Raw genomic sequence first — 18,424 nt, 5'->3', positions numbered from 1 at the left:
AAATTTGTTTGGCCTGACTTGAAAACATTACTTACCATATACAGACTTTTGGTTTGATTTTCAGCATCTCTATACCTCACACATGAAAATGGGTTTAGGACTATCTGCTGGTGCTATGGATTTTAGGAATTCCACCTGTGTGATTTAAATGTTGATTTGACAAAGTACTTAACATAATGTTAGGATTGTGGAAGAATTCCAGGACTCTTACCATATTCCACCATACTTCCAGGATTCAGGTCCATTAAGATTCCAGCATGTATTTCACTCTGTGCAACTTGTTCTTCATAATGCTCTCTCCCAAATAACCTAAATGCCTGAGAGGGCAGGGATTTACCATCAAGGTAAAGTTCCCAAGTGCTCTAGAACACTGGGAGTACCTGGCCTGCTGCCTCTTGTTTCTGGGAAAGGCAGCCTCCATCCCCTTTTTAGTATCTCTGATTTTCAGAGATGTTTTATCTCTTAACTTCCTGTAAGCAGGGATATTCCAGGAACTACGCAGCACTTCCAGGCAAGGAGGTGTGCATTTATTAATTTGTCAGGAAACATTTGCAGCTCTGGGGTTCCTTCTTGCTGAGCAGGTGTCCCCACGGAGGAGGTGAGAAGGGGGAATGTGGAGACCAATCTTCCCCATTCCAGTTGGTCTCTTCCAGCAATTTGGAAGGTCTGGATTGGATTAGATGATATTTAAATGTTCCTTTCAACCCAAACGATTCTGTGCTGTCCCCAGGCAGCAGAATGGCTGCAGCTGAGGGCGCAGGGGCTGCAGGAGGAGCACACCCATGGCACAGCTCTTCCCAAAGACTGGTGTGCATCTTTTCCCTGAACTTGTCCAGCTCTAGGGGAAAAACCTCTGAATGTTGTGTTGGTGATTCCAATATCAGGAAATCATAGAATATTTTATGGGACCCATAAGGCTGCTCAAGTCCAGCTCCTGCCCAGGACACCCCAACAATCCCACCCTGTGACTGAGTGTTCTCCAGATGCTTCTGGAGCAGTGTCAGGCTGCTGCTGTGCCATTCCCGGGGGGTCTGTTCCAATGACCGTGCTCTGGATGAAGAACCTCTCCCTGATACCAGCCCCACCCTCCCGCCGGAGCTTCGGCCGTTCCCTCGCGTCCCGGCCCTGACCAGCGGAGAAATCGGTGCCTCCTCTCCACTTCCCGGTGCAGCACAATCACCGGAGCCCCGGAGCGGTGTGCGCCGGGCCGGGGCCGTGCCCAGGCTGCCCCTCGCCGTTTGTCCCGGTGCGCGCTTTGTGCCGCGGGAGCGCGCACGGGCCCGGCCGCACCGCTCGCAGCCGCCGCCGCGGGGCGCTGGCGGCCGGGGGCGGGGCCGCGCCACGTGCCTCATGAATATTCAGCAGCGCCGCCGCCGATTGGCCGTCGCCCCCGGAAGCGGAGCGGGGGCCGAGCAGCTGACAGCAACATGGCGGCGGCGGCCGGGCGGCGTGGCGGGGGCTTGGGGCGGCCCCCCGCGCCCGTGAGGGACGTGCCGCCCGCCGGGGAGCTGGTGCGGCCCTCGGTGACAGAGCTGTCCCAAGTGCGGACCAACATCCTGTGCACCGTGCCCGGCTGCGGGAAGGTGCTGCCCAACAGCCCGGCCCTCAACATGCACCTCAGCAAGGCGCACCCGCTGCAGGTACCGCCGTGAGGCCGGGCCGGCCCCGCTCGGCCCCTCACCGTGCCGCCGTGGCTCTGGCTGGCGCAGCGCCGTGTTCCGCCCTGGGGCCTGCGGCCGGCTCGGGACCGGGCCCGGGGCCGGGGGGCGGCTGCGGTGTTGGCTGTGCTGGGTTTGGTTGGTAGTGAGGCTCAGGGGCGGTGTGATTCCCACCCCGAGAAGGACCGGGATTCTTCCCGGAGGTTCTGAGACAGTTGGGATTGTTCAGCCTGGAATGGAGGGTGTGTGGGGTGACCTCATTGAGGCCTTCTGGTACCTGAAGGGAACTCCCAGGAAGGATGGGGACAGGAGCCTGGAGTGGCAGGACAAGGGAGACGGGTTCAAATGCAAAGAGTAGGTTTAGGTCAGATATTAGGGGGAAGTTCTTCACTGTGAGGATGGGAAGGCCGTGGCACAGGTTGCCCCATCCTTGGAAGTGTCCAAGGCCAGGTTGGACGGGGCTTGGAGCAACCTGGCATTGTGGAAGGTTTCCCTGCCCGTGGAGCAAGGTGATGTTCAAGGTCCCCTGTCAACCCAAACTATTCTGTGATTCCAAGTGGGAATAATGAAGTGTTTCTCGTTGTCTTTTGTTTAAATTTCCCCTCGTGAAAGGCCCTTGCAGGTCCCTGTATAAGTACAAAAGTGTGTATGTGAATGGGCTGGCCACTTGTGTTGAGGATTCCTCTAAAATTGCTTACAGAAAATAACCAATTTTGCACATTTTTGTAAACATACCACAGGCAGTTAGGAGTTCTTTGGGACACAGCTTCTGTTGTTTTACTTGCTTATCACCAATCTTTCTGCAGTAAGACTTTAAAGCTCCACTTGTGAGGTGCTGTGCAAACATGCAGCATTTCCTAACCTTATCAGCTGGCAAACCATCTCCATCCCAACGCCGAGGGCTGTTATGCTGAGGTTTTGTTTGTTTTTTTTTTTAAATGTCTGAGCTAAAAAAACCCCAGCAAAACAGATGGATGCCATTTTGGAAACAAGCCCTCATTTCCATAATACTCCTGAGCTAAGCATGTGCTGGGGGGGAGGAGAAGCACAGTTCAGCAGGCACACATTGAGAGTGGGCCTTTTGGAAAGATATCCTTGCTTTTCCCAAAATTGTGATGCCAAGTGTGCAAGGACAAATTGTATTCCTGGAAAACTTCGAGTGCAGCATTCATAGCTGCATTCTGAAAGTGCAGCCTCGGTGGGGGAACAATGAACATCCCTGTTCTGTGAAATGGCTGCAGAGTGAAACGTGGGTCACACGTGCTCCTTGGTGAGGAACAAAAGGAAATAGTGTCAAGTGTACCTGCTGTCTTGTGTCCCTGGGATGTTTTCATTTCATTTCCTATACCAACCAACAGCTTCACTGTGTGTTATGTGTTAGATCTCACATGTCTGTGTGGGGAGGTACAGCAGAAGTTCCAAGTGCTCTTTAAGGTCAGCAGAGTCATTTTGGTTGGGAGCTGCTGCTCTGAGCGTGCAGTGCAGCTGGTGGGTTACATAACTCAGGCTATGATGGGTGAGCAAATGCTGCTTTCTCACCCAGCTTGCTGTTAGCCACCAGTGCTTGTAGAATTAGAGCAACTCCATGCACCTAATTACTGAAGCTGGGGATAGCTTGGAGTAAATACTGAAATGTGGATGGATGCAGACTTCCAGAAACTTCTTGAGTTGTTTCAAGAGCATTGTAATCGAGACTAAAACGTTGTTGAGGTTTAAGGGAGACAAAATATTTTAATATTGGTATTCCCTATTAAGAGGTAGCTGATTTCCCAGATAAAAAATATTTAGTAGATTGCATTTATTAGTGAAATATTAAAATAATGAAGAGGCAACTTGGCAAATGAGATGGTAAGGTGCTATTGAGGAAGGAGAGAACACTCCTGAGGAGAAGGGAGGATGACTTGATTAATTTTCATTAATAAAAGTAGCACCAGTAGGATGTTTTTATACTAAAACCCAAGAGGGATTGCAGTGGCAGAGAAAGGACATTTACATAGAGACTGCCCTGTAAAAACAGAGTCAAGTGCAGCAGTACCAGATTTTAGTCTTGTGAAGTGATAGCAAACAGTTTGATCAGCTCTGGTTTGTAACAGAAATAACCTGAGGTGGGAAACACTTGCAAAATAATTTGGTCATACACGAATGAGCATTTAGGGTAAAGCTGCTGTGAAAAGGGCAATCCTGAAATATGGCAGAGGGATATTCTGTGTCAGTACTGTAGAATCTGGTTCAAATAAGTTTAAATGAACCAGGAGATGTATAGAAAATAACTGCTAAGGGTGATTAATGGCAAGTGTTTCTGACAAAGGGAAATTAGAAAAATTTGGCTTATTTTGCCTAACAAAGAAAATATGAAATGTTGATATAATTTTTTTGGCTCCTTGACAGAGGATAAGCTAATTAGAAAAATGAGAGCAGTGGATATAAACTTGAATTTTTTATTTTAATTCTTTGGTCTTTTGGCTGTATTATTTTATGGGAAGAAGGGGAACTAGATGAGTTTAGTTTAAAATGAAGCTAGAAAAGCTGATGTAAGGGAGAGGATTCTGTGGATTACTGTGATAACTGGGAGCCTGTAGTCAGTGTGAACTGGAAGGGGAGCACACCCTTGGGGTGAGTTACTCAGATACTGCACTACCACAATGGTTGTTATAAGAATAAATGCACTTCTCTCCTTGTCCTATTTAGTAAAGAAATGACTGAACTTCTGCTGCAAAACCCCCATGTTTTAAATGGTTGACTACAGTCTACTGCAGCTTCATTTCAGATTAATCCTTTGGAGTAAGCCTTTCTGGGGCAGGAAAGTGAGACGTCACCAAGTTCACCTTGACTCAGTCTGCAGCAGGGACTGTTAATTCCTGCCTTCCCAGCTGGTGTCACCAGCCATGGCAGGGTTCCTTGCACTGCAAGTGTCTGCACTGGGAGAAGTTCATTGCACCAATACCTGCCAATAATTGTGGTGGGTGGTTGTTGTAGAAACGTGGGACAGAAAATCAGATGGGTAAGGAAGGAATCTGTGAGAATGTCTGAAACAGGTCTGGCCAGGTGGGCTTTGAGAAGATGCAGGATTAACCATTTACAGCCACAAGGACTTGGGAAAGGTCAAAGCAGGATTACTGTCCATAAACAATATCTTATATGTGTAGAGTATGTCCCAGCTTGTCACAACTAATGTGTTGTGGTCTCTGCCACTAAAGGCTGTGTTCCAGCTGTTAAAAAGGCATTTTGCTGGTGTCTGTAAAGCTTTTAAACACTTGGTGTTATTCTACACCTTAGTGTTTCAGTCATTTTAAATAACCTGACTGAGGTTTACCTGTCAAGTGGCTGAACATGTTTCCCATATTGCCCTGTCAGTTGTTGGGTTGTGATGTTAAATATAACACATTAAATAACTTTATTTAGGAATAAGTAACTCTAATTGCCAGTTACTCAGCATGTTGGTATCATCTGCAGTGGGAGAGGCCAAGCTTTGACTTAAAGGCAGATCTTCTTTTTTCATGAGGACTTTAACATGTGGTGAAAGTGTTCTGTGTAAGGTCAGGGTTAAAAAGTGGAATTGGGGCTGGAGCAGCTCGATTTCTTTGTGTCATGTTCCTGTTTAGGGCAGTGGCTCTAGGAGGTACAACAATAGTCCCAGTGATGATTCAGCAGAGATAGAACAGGCCTGTTTGTGAATGGGCTGTCCACAGGGAAAACTGCTGTACAAGGTGCTTAGAAGGTAAAAATGTTACATGAAAACTCCCTTTTTAGAGACTTATTCCGGGTTTTCTTGATATGGCAGGTGATCATTTTGGTCAAGAGGCTCTAAACATTGCTTGAGTCTGATATGTCATTGATAAACATGAACTTGTGACAATGGCAGCAAGTAGCAGTGTGGTGTGGAAATACAACTGAAATGTTGCTTGAAGGGATTACATTTTACAGATTATTTTAGCTTAAAAGGTGATTTGAGGGAATACAAGATCATTGAAATATCCCACTCCCCAGCTTCCTGAGGTGTAAATGGACTTCAGAAGCAAGGCCTGGGTGGCTGAGGACAGCACTGCTGGGCTGTGAGTAACTGCAGCTGGGTGAGGTGGGGGTGTGGGCAGTGAAGCCCTTTGGGCCCTGGCACTGAGGTGCCCTCTTGGTTTGCCTCACGCTGGGAGGGCTGCTGTGCTTTGTGCATTCTCTGTGTTTGGTGTAACTGGGTAAACAGCACCAGCTGGAGATCTGCCCACAGAGGTACTGAGGGAGTGCCTGGTGGGAAATCAGCCTTCCATTACTGACTGTGCTCACTGTCCTCCTGCTAAGGAAAATCAGGTGCACAGTTCAAACAGGGCATGGTCCCATTTCTTCCCTGAAAAATCATCTTGGGGATGCCATCATGGGCTGCACTAACTGCCTCTGGGGACTGTGTTTGGCTCCAGTTCAGCCTCAGCATGGAAGGACACTCATAGCTACTCTGAGCATCAGATTTTAAATAGTTCACTTTTAAGTTTTTGCTTAGACACAGATGCCTGATGCTTCCACTGAGACCCTTTCAGCTAGGGTATGTCTTGAGGTATATGACTTGTCTGGTTTCCATGCCAGTGTCCTCAGCAGGAAGGGATTCTATGTGGTTGAACATCTGGACAATCCCACTGGTATGTCCTTCTTGTATGTACTTTGAGGTCCTCTTTGAGCAAGTTGTGTTGTTTTCTTCATGTGAGGGTCAGTGAGACAGCTCACATGGAAAGCCTGGAGAGATTGGTCACTCAGTGTTTGGAGGGTCAGAATTACCATACCAGTTGTTTCATAGACTTTAGTGAGATTTGGTTCATGATCTAAATTAAGTGGCAGAGCATACTTGGCAGTTTTCATTTTTATTACAAGTAAACTCTATAAACAGTGCTAACAGAATTCCAGCATCAAGGAAGTTGTGTTTCAGTGGCTGATCTTAATGGAGCTTCACATTCTGAGCTGCTAACAAGTAAAACCACATTGAATCAGCAGTCTAGGGTAGTATCTGTATGGAAATTTTTTTTGCTGAAATAACAGGAAACATGGGCCAGGGAGTGTCTTGGTAAAAGTAAATAGCACAGTACCACTGCTCCATAGAGCTTGTTGTAATTGCACCTGGTAATTTTGATGGGGTATTTGCAAAGTGGCATCCATTCAGGGCAAAAATTCCATTTGAACTTTCAAATCACATGGGAAAGTGCCTCCAACTCACTGAGATGAGTAAACTCAATGAGCCATAGTTGATGTTTATTCTGAATGTTGTCTTGAATATGGAAACCTGTAGAATTGTCAACCTCACAACTGGTTCTTTTTCAGGATGGAAAACTGAATGCACCGATAAGGAAGGGTTTGAAAACTTCACAGAAATTCTACTGCTGTCCTATTGAAGGCTGCCCTAGAGGACCAAACAGACCATTTTCCCAATTTTCTCTTGTAAAACAGGTATTCCTGTTTCCTGAAGTATTTTCACACTGATTTAGTCCTGTCTCTACTCCAGAGAATGTGCACTTTTGCATACAGATACGAGCATAACCTCTCAGCACATGGCAGAAGTTAGAGAACAAGTGCATATGTGATTCATGAGTTTGCAAGTTTGCATGTTTATATTTGAGGACTTGAACCTTTTGATCAGACAGATGCCAGTATGTTCTTCTAAACTAGATCAGAGCCCCTCTCCACAAATGAAATAGATGGAGAAAGATTAAAGAAGAGGGGGAAAGAAATCTCAGTAGCAACTGATGAAGGTTTTAACTGTGGCTGATGCTTTTACCTGCTTTTTTCAAGTGGTCAAGGATTAAGAGCTTTTCTCTGCTTTAATACCAAAATGCGTTTGTTTACTAGTTAACCTGTTTAAGGAAACATCTAAGACTTGTTTCTGCATTAGTGAGCAAAAAGAGCCCTGTGCTGCACTTGGTTACCTGTGCTGAGCTGGGGTTACCTGGAGGAGCTGAGTGGCTGGCACTTGGTGCCATAGATGAAAAGGAAGAATTCTGGTGTTTGCTCTGGTGTTGACCTGTATGATTGAGATTATTTGCTCACTTGTACATCCTCAGGAGTGTGCACATGTTGCAGCACAACCTTACTGTGCTCTTTGGGCAAGGTTGATCTGTAGATTTATTGATGTCCACAGGAATCCTTCAATGGCATTAGAATGGGGAGATGTTTATCTGTGCTTTTAAGATGCATGTAGCATCAGCAGATTTGCAAACTTCACATTCTCTCTATTGACTTCTTTAAATTTATTTGTAGTAGCACTTTAAAAAAATAATTAATGCTACACTTCAGTGCTACTTAGCAACTAAAAAATTGCAGATATTTTCTTCCCTAACCGTGATTTTCTTCTTTTAATCTTCACTGAATGCTAATGTTTACTTTCCCTTGTGTATTCTAGCACTTTATGAAAATGCATGCTGAAAAGAAGCACAAATGTGATAAATGTAGTAACTCCTATGGCACAGAATGGTATCTGAAACGGCACATAGAGGTCTGTGGCAAGACTTTCCAGTGTACTTGTGGGTGCCCTTATGCCAGCAGAACAGCATTACTGTCTCACATTTACAGAACTGGCCATGAAATCCCTGCAGAACACAGGTAAAAGTGAAGCAGTGAAAAAATGCTAATTCATCACTAAGTCCTGTGTGTCTCATGTGCTGCCTTTTTGTCTCCTTTCTGTTGATTAAATAGGAAATTAGGACATGTTTTAGCAGTTTGCAGTTTTTTGTTGCTTTTAGGAGTTTCTGTTTTGTGGAAGGCAGTGGTGGTCATCTAATCAGTAAGATCTGGTTTCCCTACAGAGAAAACAAAAAGTACTGATGACACTGCAGTGCTTGGCATAAATGGTGGTGGTTCTTGTTGCATCTGCTTTTCCAGTTCTGTGAGAGTAGAAGTGATTTGGAGATATTTATAGCTGGTAACTGAGGTGTGGAATGCAGCTCAGGTTACTTTCTTGTACAGTCTAGTCATTGTTGCAATTGTTGGCGGATGTATTTTTTACCATCTATGTTTAGATTTATAGTTTCAATATATCCATATATTTCATAAAGGGCAATCTACTTTCTGAAGCCTAGCCTGTCCTTGAGGTTCAGCTGCTGCAAAATTTAAGTTTTGTGTGAAGAATTGCTATTTTTTATCTTCTATTTCCATGAGAGACCATTACCTGTACACATATTGTAAGAGCTCTGTCCCTTCAAGGCTCAGTCTGAGTCAGTGTCAAAATAATACATTAAAAGTCTTCAAATCAGTGTGCTTAATGTGAGAGGGGAATACACCATCTAAACTTGGACATCCATTTGAAAATAGGTCTCTATAAGGGGTAGTATTTATTCTTATTTAAAATGAGAGAGTGAGGAATGACATTTAGCAAAATTGAACTTCATGGAGTCTTTTTATGCTTTAATCTGGATTAATTGTCTTCTCGTGTCCAACCTCACCTGTGACTTCAGTTGGTATTTTCAATGCAGTGACTCAAGAGAATGGAAGGCAGATGTTCTGTGTTGGAAAGAAGTATAAATTATTGATCTCATGTTCACAGGGATCCTCCTAGTAAGAAAAGGAAAATGGAGTCCTCCGTTCATAATCAGCAGTTGGCAGAGAAGGCCAACGAAGCATTCAGCAATACCCACAGTTCTGCTCCTGGCACTCAGGAATTGGAGTCCTCTGAAGTGAAAGTAGCCTCTCTTGAAGGCTCCTGCAGTTCTAACTTCACAAACCAAATGCAGCCAAAATGTGCACCAAAGATGCTTTTACCCAAGCCCAAGGTGGCTTTGGTTAAACTTCCAGTGATGCAGGTTGCTCACTTGCCTGTGTATGTATCTGCAACAGACTCTTCTGTCAAACCTGCTGTAGTGGCTTTTGATAACCAAGGTTCTGTTGTAAGTACTGTTCATTTACTGCCTCAGTCTATAGGAATCCTGATTCCAGCCCTGGAGGCAGAAACACTTGTATTTAAAGACACTATGCCTGTTTCAAAGGTGACAGCTTCTGGTGATCGGGAACCAGTAAGTACTGGTGTGCAAGTTGAATTGGACAAGGTGACATCAAATAACCCAGGACAAGAGCTGGGGAATGTTTGTCACAAGAACAAAATTTCTTCAATAAATATACAGACTGACTTATCTTACATCTCCCAGAGCTTTGTACCAGCTGCAGCCTGGACTCCCAATTCTTCTGTGTCCTCTTGTTCTCAGACAGATCTGTCATTCAGTTCCCAGGTCTCACTGCCCATCAGTGTGCAGACACAGACACTGCTGCCTGCTTCCAAGCTGACTTCTTCCATAGCTGCTCAGACTGATGCTTTCAGCCAGGGCTGCTTTCCAACGTGTGGCATTTCCAGAGAGACTCAAACCAGCAGGACACAGGACTGCATTGATGGAAGGGTACAGATGGACCAGGCTGTAATGTGCAGTGACATTTTTGACAATGTTCCTTCATCATACAATGTTTCTACTCACATTGAACTTCCAGAAAACAATTTAATGCCTGCAAATATAGATCAAACCTTGCTGCAGAGAAGTAGTTGCAAGAGCCTGAATCAGGATACAGTTAAGTCTGAATCCCTTATCAGCTTCAATACACAGACTAATATACTTCCACCTCAAAATACAACAGATAATCAAACCCAGACAATGGACCTGCTAAGTGATCTGGAAAACATTTTTTCAGGAAACATGTCTGGCCAGACCCTGGATAATCGTGGCCTTTTGTCTGAGACAAGTTCTAATGCTGACACACATCTTCCATCTGCTCCATCACAGAGCACAGGGATAGACTTCGACATTGAAGAGTTCTTTTCAGCATCCAACATCCAAACTCAGACTGAAGAGAGTGAGCTTGGTACCCTGAACTCTGAGCCAGTTTTGGAGTCACTGGACATTGAAACCCAGACTGATTTCTTATTTTCAGATAGTGCCACTCAATCCTATAACTGCCGAGGCAATTCTAACTTCTTAGGTTTGGAGATGTTTGATACACAGACCCAGACAGACTTGAATTTCTTTTTGGACAGTACTACCCATCTGCCTTTAGGAAGTATTCTGAAACAGTCCAGTTTCTCGATGAGCACTGACTCATCTGATACAGAAACGCAGACAGAAGTATATATGGCTACTAAAAACACACCTGCTCAGAATATTGAAAGCAAAGTCCAGCTCAGCAGTGCTGAGACCCAGACTATGGATAGCTGCTTTGAGAATCTGGGGAGTTTATTCCTTACCAGCAATGAAACACAGACAGCAATGGATGACTTCCTTCTGGCTGACTTAGCCTGGAATACAATGGAGTCCCAGTTCAGTTCAGTAGAAACACAGACCTGTGAAGAGCTGTGCTCCTTGTTCCAGAGCTCTGACAAGCCCAGCCACTGAGTGCTACATAATAGAACTGTTTCTTGTGGTTTGAATTTAACTTATTGGGGTGGGAGAGATGGCTTTACCAAGTGATCCACTTTGCATTATTGAATGTACTTGTCACGAGCAGTTGACCTAAGAGACTTTTCATGCTGAAGGTACTCTATTGAATATGTAACTTTACATAAACTATGTGTGTATAAATAGAGGGGAAAGGGGGGGCTGTAACATGTTAATGTACATTTGAACCTTAAAAAATTATGTGGTGCCTATGTTTTTTCCTCAAACTTCTTTACGAAGCTGTTACTGCTTTCATCTAAGTGGAAGAACTTTTAAAGTTGTTCTCTATATCTCTCTCTCTATTCCTGGCTTCCATGCAGGGTTCCAATGTGCTGGACCAAAACCCTGAGCTGTTCAGTTGAGATGCTTCCCTGAACTTACGGGGGAGGATTCTATTAGTGTAAGCTACTTCTGTTTACTTTTTTTAGTAGCTTGTATTTTAAATCCGGCATGAACATAATCAGCCCTATTGTCTTCTTTTACTTTATGCCTTCACAGCTCTTTCTCCTGCATAAGCTGACATTTTCCAAATACCTGTCCAACACACTAGACACATAGAGATTCTTGAATTGTTGAAAATATTTATTATTAAACAAGTGTGTAGAAAGCAGTATTTTTTTTTCCCTGAGTGGCACTGATGCTCTTTGAAGGGTAGGAAAAGAACTTGGAATTCATAATTGTAGGGAAAATTAGTATGTCGTCCTTTTAGCTAGTGTAATACATGGGACTAACATTTTTTAGAGTCTTCAGAAGGGATTTGCTTAAATTATTTCTGTCTTGAAGATGCAAATGTTACAATGTGTGTGCCTCAGAGACTGGAATCATTTGGTTTTGCTGAAATTCTCCTAGCTTTATTGAGATACGAGTTCAGAAATGTTACAGTGGTTTACTACCTTAAGAGAAATCTTTAAAAATGGACAATTAAATTCCTTAAAACACTCACCTTGACTTCTGGTTTTGGACTTCCTGCTTCCAAAAAGAGTTGGAATCCATAGAGCAGAGCTGGGAGATCAGCTCACAGAAGCCCTTCCAGAACAGCTCTATCTTGCTTTTGCACTTTGATCTGCAGCCCTCAGTTCCTGCAGCTTTCACAATTTCCCAGAGTATAGTCAAACTCACACAAACTGATTTTTCAGAGAAGAAGCATATGACCTCTTGGCACCTTTTTTTTAATGTTTTGGTTGCCCCTCATGCCACTGTTTGCAGTATTTTCATTTACATTAAGCCAGTTGTGAATGTATGTTGGAATTTGGCCTTAAGTAATTTTTATCTCTTACTATATCTGTGAAATGTAGGCCTCTGGTTTTGTACTGGACAGGTTTTAGTTTTACTGTAACCTTAAAGGAAAACTCTTTGTGTCAAATTCCTGAGCCTGTAACAGACTTTACTCCTCCATTGTCAGAGGAGAGGTATTGGCTGCATATTTACTGTGCAGCCCAGCAGCAAATGTATGTCCAAGCCTTAGGTTTTGAGGACTCCCTGTGCTTTGTGTTGCATATTCTCAGTTCAAGGATGTGGGAGTTAAATTACTCATCCATTGCAGCCAGTTTGTTTTTGTTGCAGATGAGCAATACCTTTCTTTTTTCCTTTTTTTTCCTTTGTCTTTTCTTAATACTCTTTATATTGCTGTGGTGAGTGTCTTTACTGAAATAATCTCTTCAGATTCATCATGAAACTCATATTGGCCTCCTGAAAACTGTGTTGCCTGTTTGATTTTTCAACATTTCTAGGTATGATTTCAGACACTTGCAGTCTGGCTGAAGAAACTGCAGAACAGAATCTTGCAGTTCCTCAGGAGAAAGTCACTGCTGTGGGGAATGCCCCCAGCTTTCACAGTGTCTGTAGAGTTCTCATCTCAAGGGTGGGATATATTTTAAAAAGGAAGGCCTCACTTGTAATTTTGTTTCTTGTGAAGATGACTGACTCATATTTACTTGCCTACTTTGAAACTGAGATATAAGATAAAGAACAAAATTAAGTTAATTTATTCTATTGCAATATCTTTCTGGTAATGTTGCAACTTTTCTTCTCCTTCCTTCCCCTGGCTGGAATACCAGAGAATGCTTCTTCATACCCTGATTTGTGTGTTTGCCATGTGCAAGTTGTCTGTACTGACACGGGAAAGTGAGGCAGTCACTATAAACCTGGTTTGGGAAAAGGGTATTTTCCACAGCTCTAGAAGCTGTTCATTACCTCTGGATTTAGAAAGTCAGCCTTTACTCTGCAGGAGAAGGAATCTTGGGTGCTGAGGAGCAGAATTACTGGAGGGTTTGAATTGTAGCCATCTGAGAGAACAGCGAGGTTTAAAGTACTTTGAAACTAATTTACAAATTAGAGTGATAATTGCCATGTTACTGTGTAAGCCAAAGCCCTTAGCATCAGGGACTGTCAGGAAAAGACCCAAAAGTTTGTGTGGACAAAATCTTATAATGTAATCATTACCCACTTATTGTAGTTTTTAATTAAAAGTCTTTTTGAGCTTTGTGTATTTTATTAGAACATTCAAATCACAATCCTTTCACTCATTCTATTTGTTTAAAACAATTTGCATTTTGATTAGGTGAACACAGCACTACAGCATGAAGTCATTTACTGAAAGTGCAGTATTAAGAAATTATTAAATGTCTGCACTGTCTTAGGAAAGATGAAATCAACTTCTGACCAAAATTAACTTCTTTCTTTACTAATTTGGTTCTCCATAAATTATTCATTAAAGTCGTAATAAAATTATTCATTCAAAAACAGGTTTGGATCATGTATGTCTGGCATATGTCACTCAGTTTGGATTTATTAAGTACTTTTGTGAAAATGTGAGGACTGCAGCCAGACTTCATAGTTTGGTGAATCCACAGAAAACTTCATGAAACACTGTTGCTGAATATTACAAATTCTTCGTATTTAAACAAATTTTGAAAAAGGCTGATTTTCTATTTTTGCCTTTGTTATAAAATAAACTTCAGACACAACTATTTCTGGGTAGAACTAAAATGATACTTATCTCCCTTTTTCTGCAGTTTGTCTCTGATTTGATTTTCAAGGCACTGTAAGTATTGGTCAGCAGTGACTTAACTGTCTCACTCTCTTTTGTATCCTCTATTGCCATTAGAGCTGCTATACAGAAAGTAACATCAGATTCTCTGTAGCCTCTTAGCACATTTTTTTATTTGGAAGTGATACTAATGTTATGTGTACTTACCCTTTGTGTTTCTGCTTAATTCTGTTAAGCTGTGATTGCTGGATCTTGATCTGGATGCCTGTGTAACACTATTATAAAATTGAATTAGTACTTTTGTAGTTTCATTTGTGCTTTTCTTTAATATATCAAGAGTCAAACAAAAGAAACAGCAGATTTGGAGCTTGCACTCTGTGAGAACATAAGCACAAATAAGCTGAAAAAATGAAAGGTCTGTCTTGTTGCCTTCCATATTTGTTTGTCAGAATGCTGAAAGTTTGTCTGACAGTAGATGTTTCCTCTTCTTACAGCTTTATTTGTGTCTGTTTCTGCTAATACACCTGTAAATACTTTTTGTTGTGGGTAGGGAGGGTGTCCTCCCCAAAACTTTGTGTTGGCCTAGAAAAATTGGTAGTTTTAAGTCAGAGTTTGCTAATGCTACGTATTCTTAGTTATGCGAAGCTGCTTGAGTTTAGAAAATTCTCATTTCCAAAGGATATGAAAGCATTAAAAAATGTGTAAATACTTGCAGCTGTGAATTAAACAGCTGTAAAAGAAACCTTGTGAAACCTCGTTTTGTTTTGAACAACTTGATCAGTGTCTGTAACTTAATGTATGTAATTAACTCCTTAGAAATTTTTATTTCAAGGCACAATACACAGGTTTTTTTCTGTTGGAAACAAGAGGCTGAATTTCCCTGTTAATCATATGGACCCCAGTTGTGTAGGAGCAAGAGAACAAAAAATGATGGCTGCCTTCCACTGTTGTAAATCCTTATGCTGCTAAGATGTGAATTGATTTTTTTGTGAGGTTGGGTAGAAATGTAAGAGTTGACAGGACTGGGGGCCCAGGGGGCTAGAGGGAGTTTAATAGCCTTTTAACTGTAGGGAAATTTAGTAGAACTGATACTGAATCAACATAGGGTGCTGAACTTGCAAAAGAACATGTTCCTGAAATGGCAACTCTGAGTGAACCAAATGTGCTTGCCTTTATCATTAAGGTTGTACAGCTTCCTTTGCTTTAATATGTTTCTGACATGTGCTGATTTTTTAAACATGATCTTAATGTACCATTTACTGTTCCAAATACATTCACACCAAACTGTTGGTAACGTTCTGGGCCTTGCAAGCTTTTTCATTCCTGTTTGGTTTAAGGTGCTGCTATGCTTGTGTCCTGGTAGGATGGGCCTCCAGTAACCAGGCTGCCATTGAGAACAGGAACACTGTGAGGATTTGGCTGTTTAATGGTAGCAAACCAGTGTATGGTGCAATCATGCATCTTCTGTTTCTGTTGTTGTTGTTTTTTAAGAGTTGATGTGAATTTAAACGCGTGCAAGAAGGACTTGCTGCTTAGAACAGGACTGAATTCTCTTGTTTCAAGTGCCATTGCTATGCAATGAACAGAACTCAGCGCTCAGCCCCACGGTCAGGGTGAGGAATGTTTGTGTCTGTGTGTGTGACTGCACTGGAAACGTAACCAGACAGCCTGGAGTGGTGGAAACGCCTCAAGGAACTGCTGGGTTAAATAACAGAAGTCCCTTTACTTGTGACCATTTTTCATATGCTGGCTTTACAGCACCTGCAACAACTAGCTGGGGAATATAATAGATGGCTTGTGGTGATGCCAGCTCTACATTTCACAACATCCAGTGCTTTACATGCTTCAAGCACCTGCATGCAGAGCTAGATTGACAGTACCTCTATCTACAGACATTTGCAAGTGCATCTCTGATAAAGCTAGGTATGAAATATGGCCATATCTTTACAGCTTAAAGACTTCAACACCTGATAACAATCTCATTTAAGTTTGTAATTATTTGCAATGAATGAGTAATAAATCTCATGTGGGTGAGTCTTTCCCAAAGTGTGTGTGAGTTAATCTCAGCAAGGCTGAGAAATGTCCTTAAAATATTTTTCTTTTCATTGCTGGTGGGATTTTTTTTATTTAGTGGACAAATCTAGTTTTCAAAGGATGTTCATGTTTAATTCTTGCTATTTAAGCCAGTAAACTTGCAGTGACCAGACAAAATCAAGCATTCATTTCTTAGACCTATTTTACAAGTGACAATCCCAAAGAAGGAATGTTGTCCTAGTAACTGTGAAACTTGTAATTACATTATTGCATGCAGAGAAAACCTTGTGCCAAAATACTGTTTCATATTTCCCTCTGTTGGAAACTGAAGTGTTACACAAAACTACTAGTAAGTTATTCACAAGTATTGAAATGTTTTGTTCACAAATGAAGCACTTATTCAGTCCTGTAAATTATACATATTTTGGAATAAAGTTAACTTCAATCATTTTTTGCCTTCTGTTTTAATGGCCATGACCTCTCCCTGCCCAGGCCTGGGTGGGGGATCCAGTGCCTCTTGGCAAGTACCACCCATTGCTCCTGAACATCTTAGTTTAGTTTACAAAATCTCTACCAACTGAAAAGCTTTCAAAATGTATCCTACAATGTCATTCTTGATCTCGGGAGGTGCAGAAAGCTTCACTATCTTAAATCTCTCATCAGCACAAAATATAATCTTTGCCTTTTACCTGCAGTGGAATGGGAACTTCTGCAGTTTCAGCTCTGTGGCAGATGCCTCACCTCTACAACAGACTCTCAGGACAGGGCTCCTTTGCTTTCTTCCTCAACCTTACCATCCACCCCTCCTGTAGGGGTGATTTAAGATCTCTAGTAGAAATTCACCTGCAATATGATGGTTGGTGTTCAAGGAACTCTATTCTACTCCTTATTATTTTGTAATGTATTTTATTTAACTGAGAAAATATTTTTTGCTACTGTAAATATTAAAATAACGCCCAACCCTAGAGTGGCTTGATTTGAGCCTGTCTCATACTCTGTCCTGTTTCTTCCTGCCCAGCTCCCATGCTTAGTGGTGATCCCAACATTTTCTGTTAGTTGGAGGGTATAAAATGCTGATTTTTGGTGTTACCTGTAAGTCTTGCCTGTGTGATTCAGAGGAGGTGAATGAGCAGAAGCCTCGTGGCTGAAGGTTCATCAGCACTGTTCCCTCAGCTGCAGTCATGGATGGAGCATTCCCTGATGGACAGCAGGGGGCTGCTGTTCAGCCCCATCACAGCCTGAGGTAAGCATTTGCAAACAGCAGCATCCAGGTATTTCCAGAGGAGAAGGGGAGATATTTCCAAATGGGAAGATGTCATAAATATCTAGAAACTAAATTCCTGTTTGGACCATTTAAAATCATGGAACAGTCAGATGTGTAAGATCCTTCTGGAGTAACAGCCCTATTCCATCATAGGGGTGGTTCTGCTTTAGATTTGGTTGTTGTTTCAGGCTTTTCATCATTTAGAATGGATTTGACTTATAGGCAGAAATCAGCTATTTGACAGACTGCACCTCTGGAAACTTTCCCAAATAGTAGACAGTCCAAAAGGCAGGAAAAACTAACTCTTGACTGAGAACAGATTAAGTGGCTGTTCAGAGATAGGGAAGCCCCATGTATTTTGAAACTACTTTCTTGCCTGCTGTTGCTGAGAATTTTGCTGGCAGTGAAATTGTTCCTGACTGGTTTGGGTTTAGTTCCTGAATTTCTTTCACTTGAAGGAATTTCATGCTGGCAAGCTGATTGTTTCCCATCAGAACAATGCATTGTCAGAGGCTGATTTTCTTTCTGGCTCCAGGATTTGACAGTGAATCCATCCTTCGGATGTTTGAACCTAAAACAATAAGAGAAAAATGTTGATTTAACTTTCAGGTGTTCCATCATTGCATTTCCACATTGTTGTCAACAATTCACATGTTTTGTTCTGGCACCTTGAATGGAGGAAGCGCTTCTGGCTGATCCAGCCTTTAAATTTGTTTCCTTTCCTTGAACAAGATTGGTGTTGTTCTTGAGAGAACTTAACACAAAAACAAGAAGCTGCTGTTTCCTCTGCTGGAAGAACCCAGTGTATTCAAAGGCACATAACTTGATTAAGTTTTGATGGCTGAAGTGTTGTGTATTTGTTTCTTTGTTATTTGTTCTAGGTCTTTAATCAGCAGCTTTTCTGGCCTTCTGCTGCAGGTCTTGTAGAATAATCTGTGGGTGTAGTCTGTGTTCTTGGATCAGGTTGTAGTAAAACCTCTGTCTAATCTGACAGTTTCAAAAAACACAGCAAAACTCTTACCTGGTATGAAACACTGGAAAACATGGAAATAATCTTTATAGTTTTTCCTACAACTTTTTTTTTTCTTTTTATGTA

The 18,424-nt window shown here is 42.3% G+C and overlaps 1 protein-coding gene across 3 annotated transcripts; it reads left to right on the top strand.

The window, feature by feature from the left end:
* Window positions 1-1,427: 1,427 nt before the first annotated feature.
* ATMIN (ATM interactor) lies at window positions 1,428-16,512 on the top strand. Of its 3 annotated transcripts, none has more exons than XR_010441750.1 (5): window positions 1,428-1,640; window positions 6,957-7,082; window positions 8,032-8,231; window positions 9,172-11,139; window positions 11,362-16,512. XR_010441750.1 is itself a non-coding variant. In XM_064723575.1 (4 exons), the coding sequence occupies exons 1-4, from the start codon at window positions 1,428-1,430 to the stop codon at window positions 10,997-10,999; spliced, it is 2,367 nt and encodes a 788-aa protein (XP_064579645.1). In that variant the 3' UTR covers window positions 11,000-16,512. The 3 variants fall into 3 exon arrangements, 1 of the variants encoding a protein (XP_064579645.1); XR_010441749.1 differs by having other exon boundaries at window positions 9,172-11,441; window positions 14,056-16,512; XM_064723575.1 differs by having other exon boundaries at window positions 9,172-16,512.
* Window positions 16,513-18,424: the final 1,912 nt, after the last annotated feature.

Source organism: Zonotrichia leucophrys, chromosome 11 (genome assembly GCF_028769735.1).
Source record: "Zonotrichia leucophrys gambelii isolate GWCS_2022_RI chromosome 11, RI_Zleu_2.0, whole genome shotgun sequence".
In the NCBI taxonomy this organism is placed as follows: domain Eukaryota; kingdom Metazoa; phylum Chordata; class Aves; order Passeriformes; family Passerellidae; genus Zonotrichia; species Zonotrichia leucophrys.
This window is presented reverse-complemented; position numbering and strand designations above follow the sequence as displayed.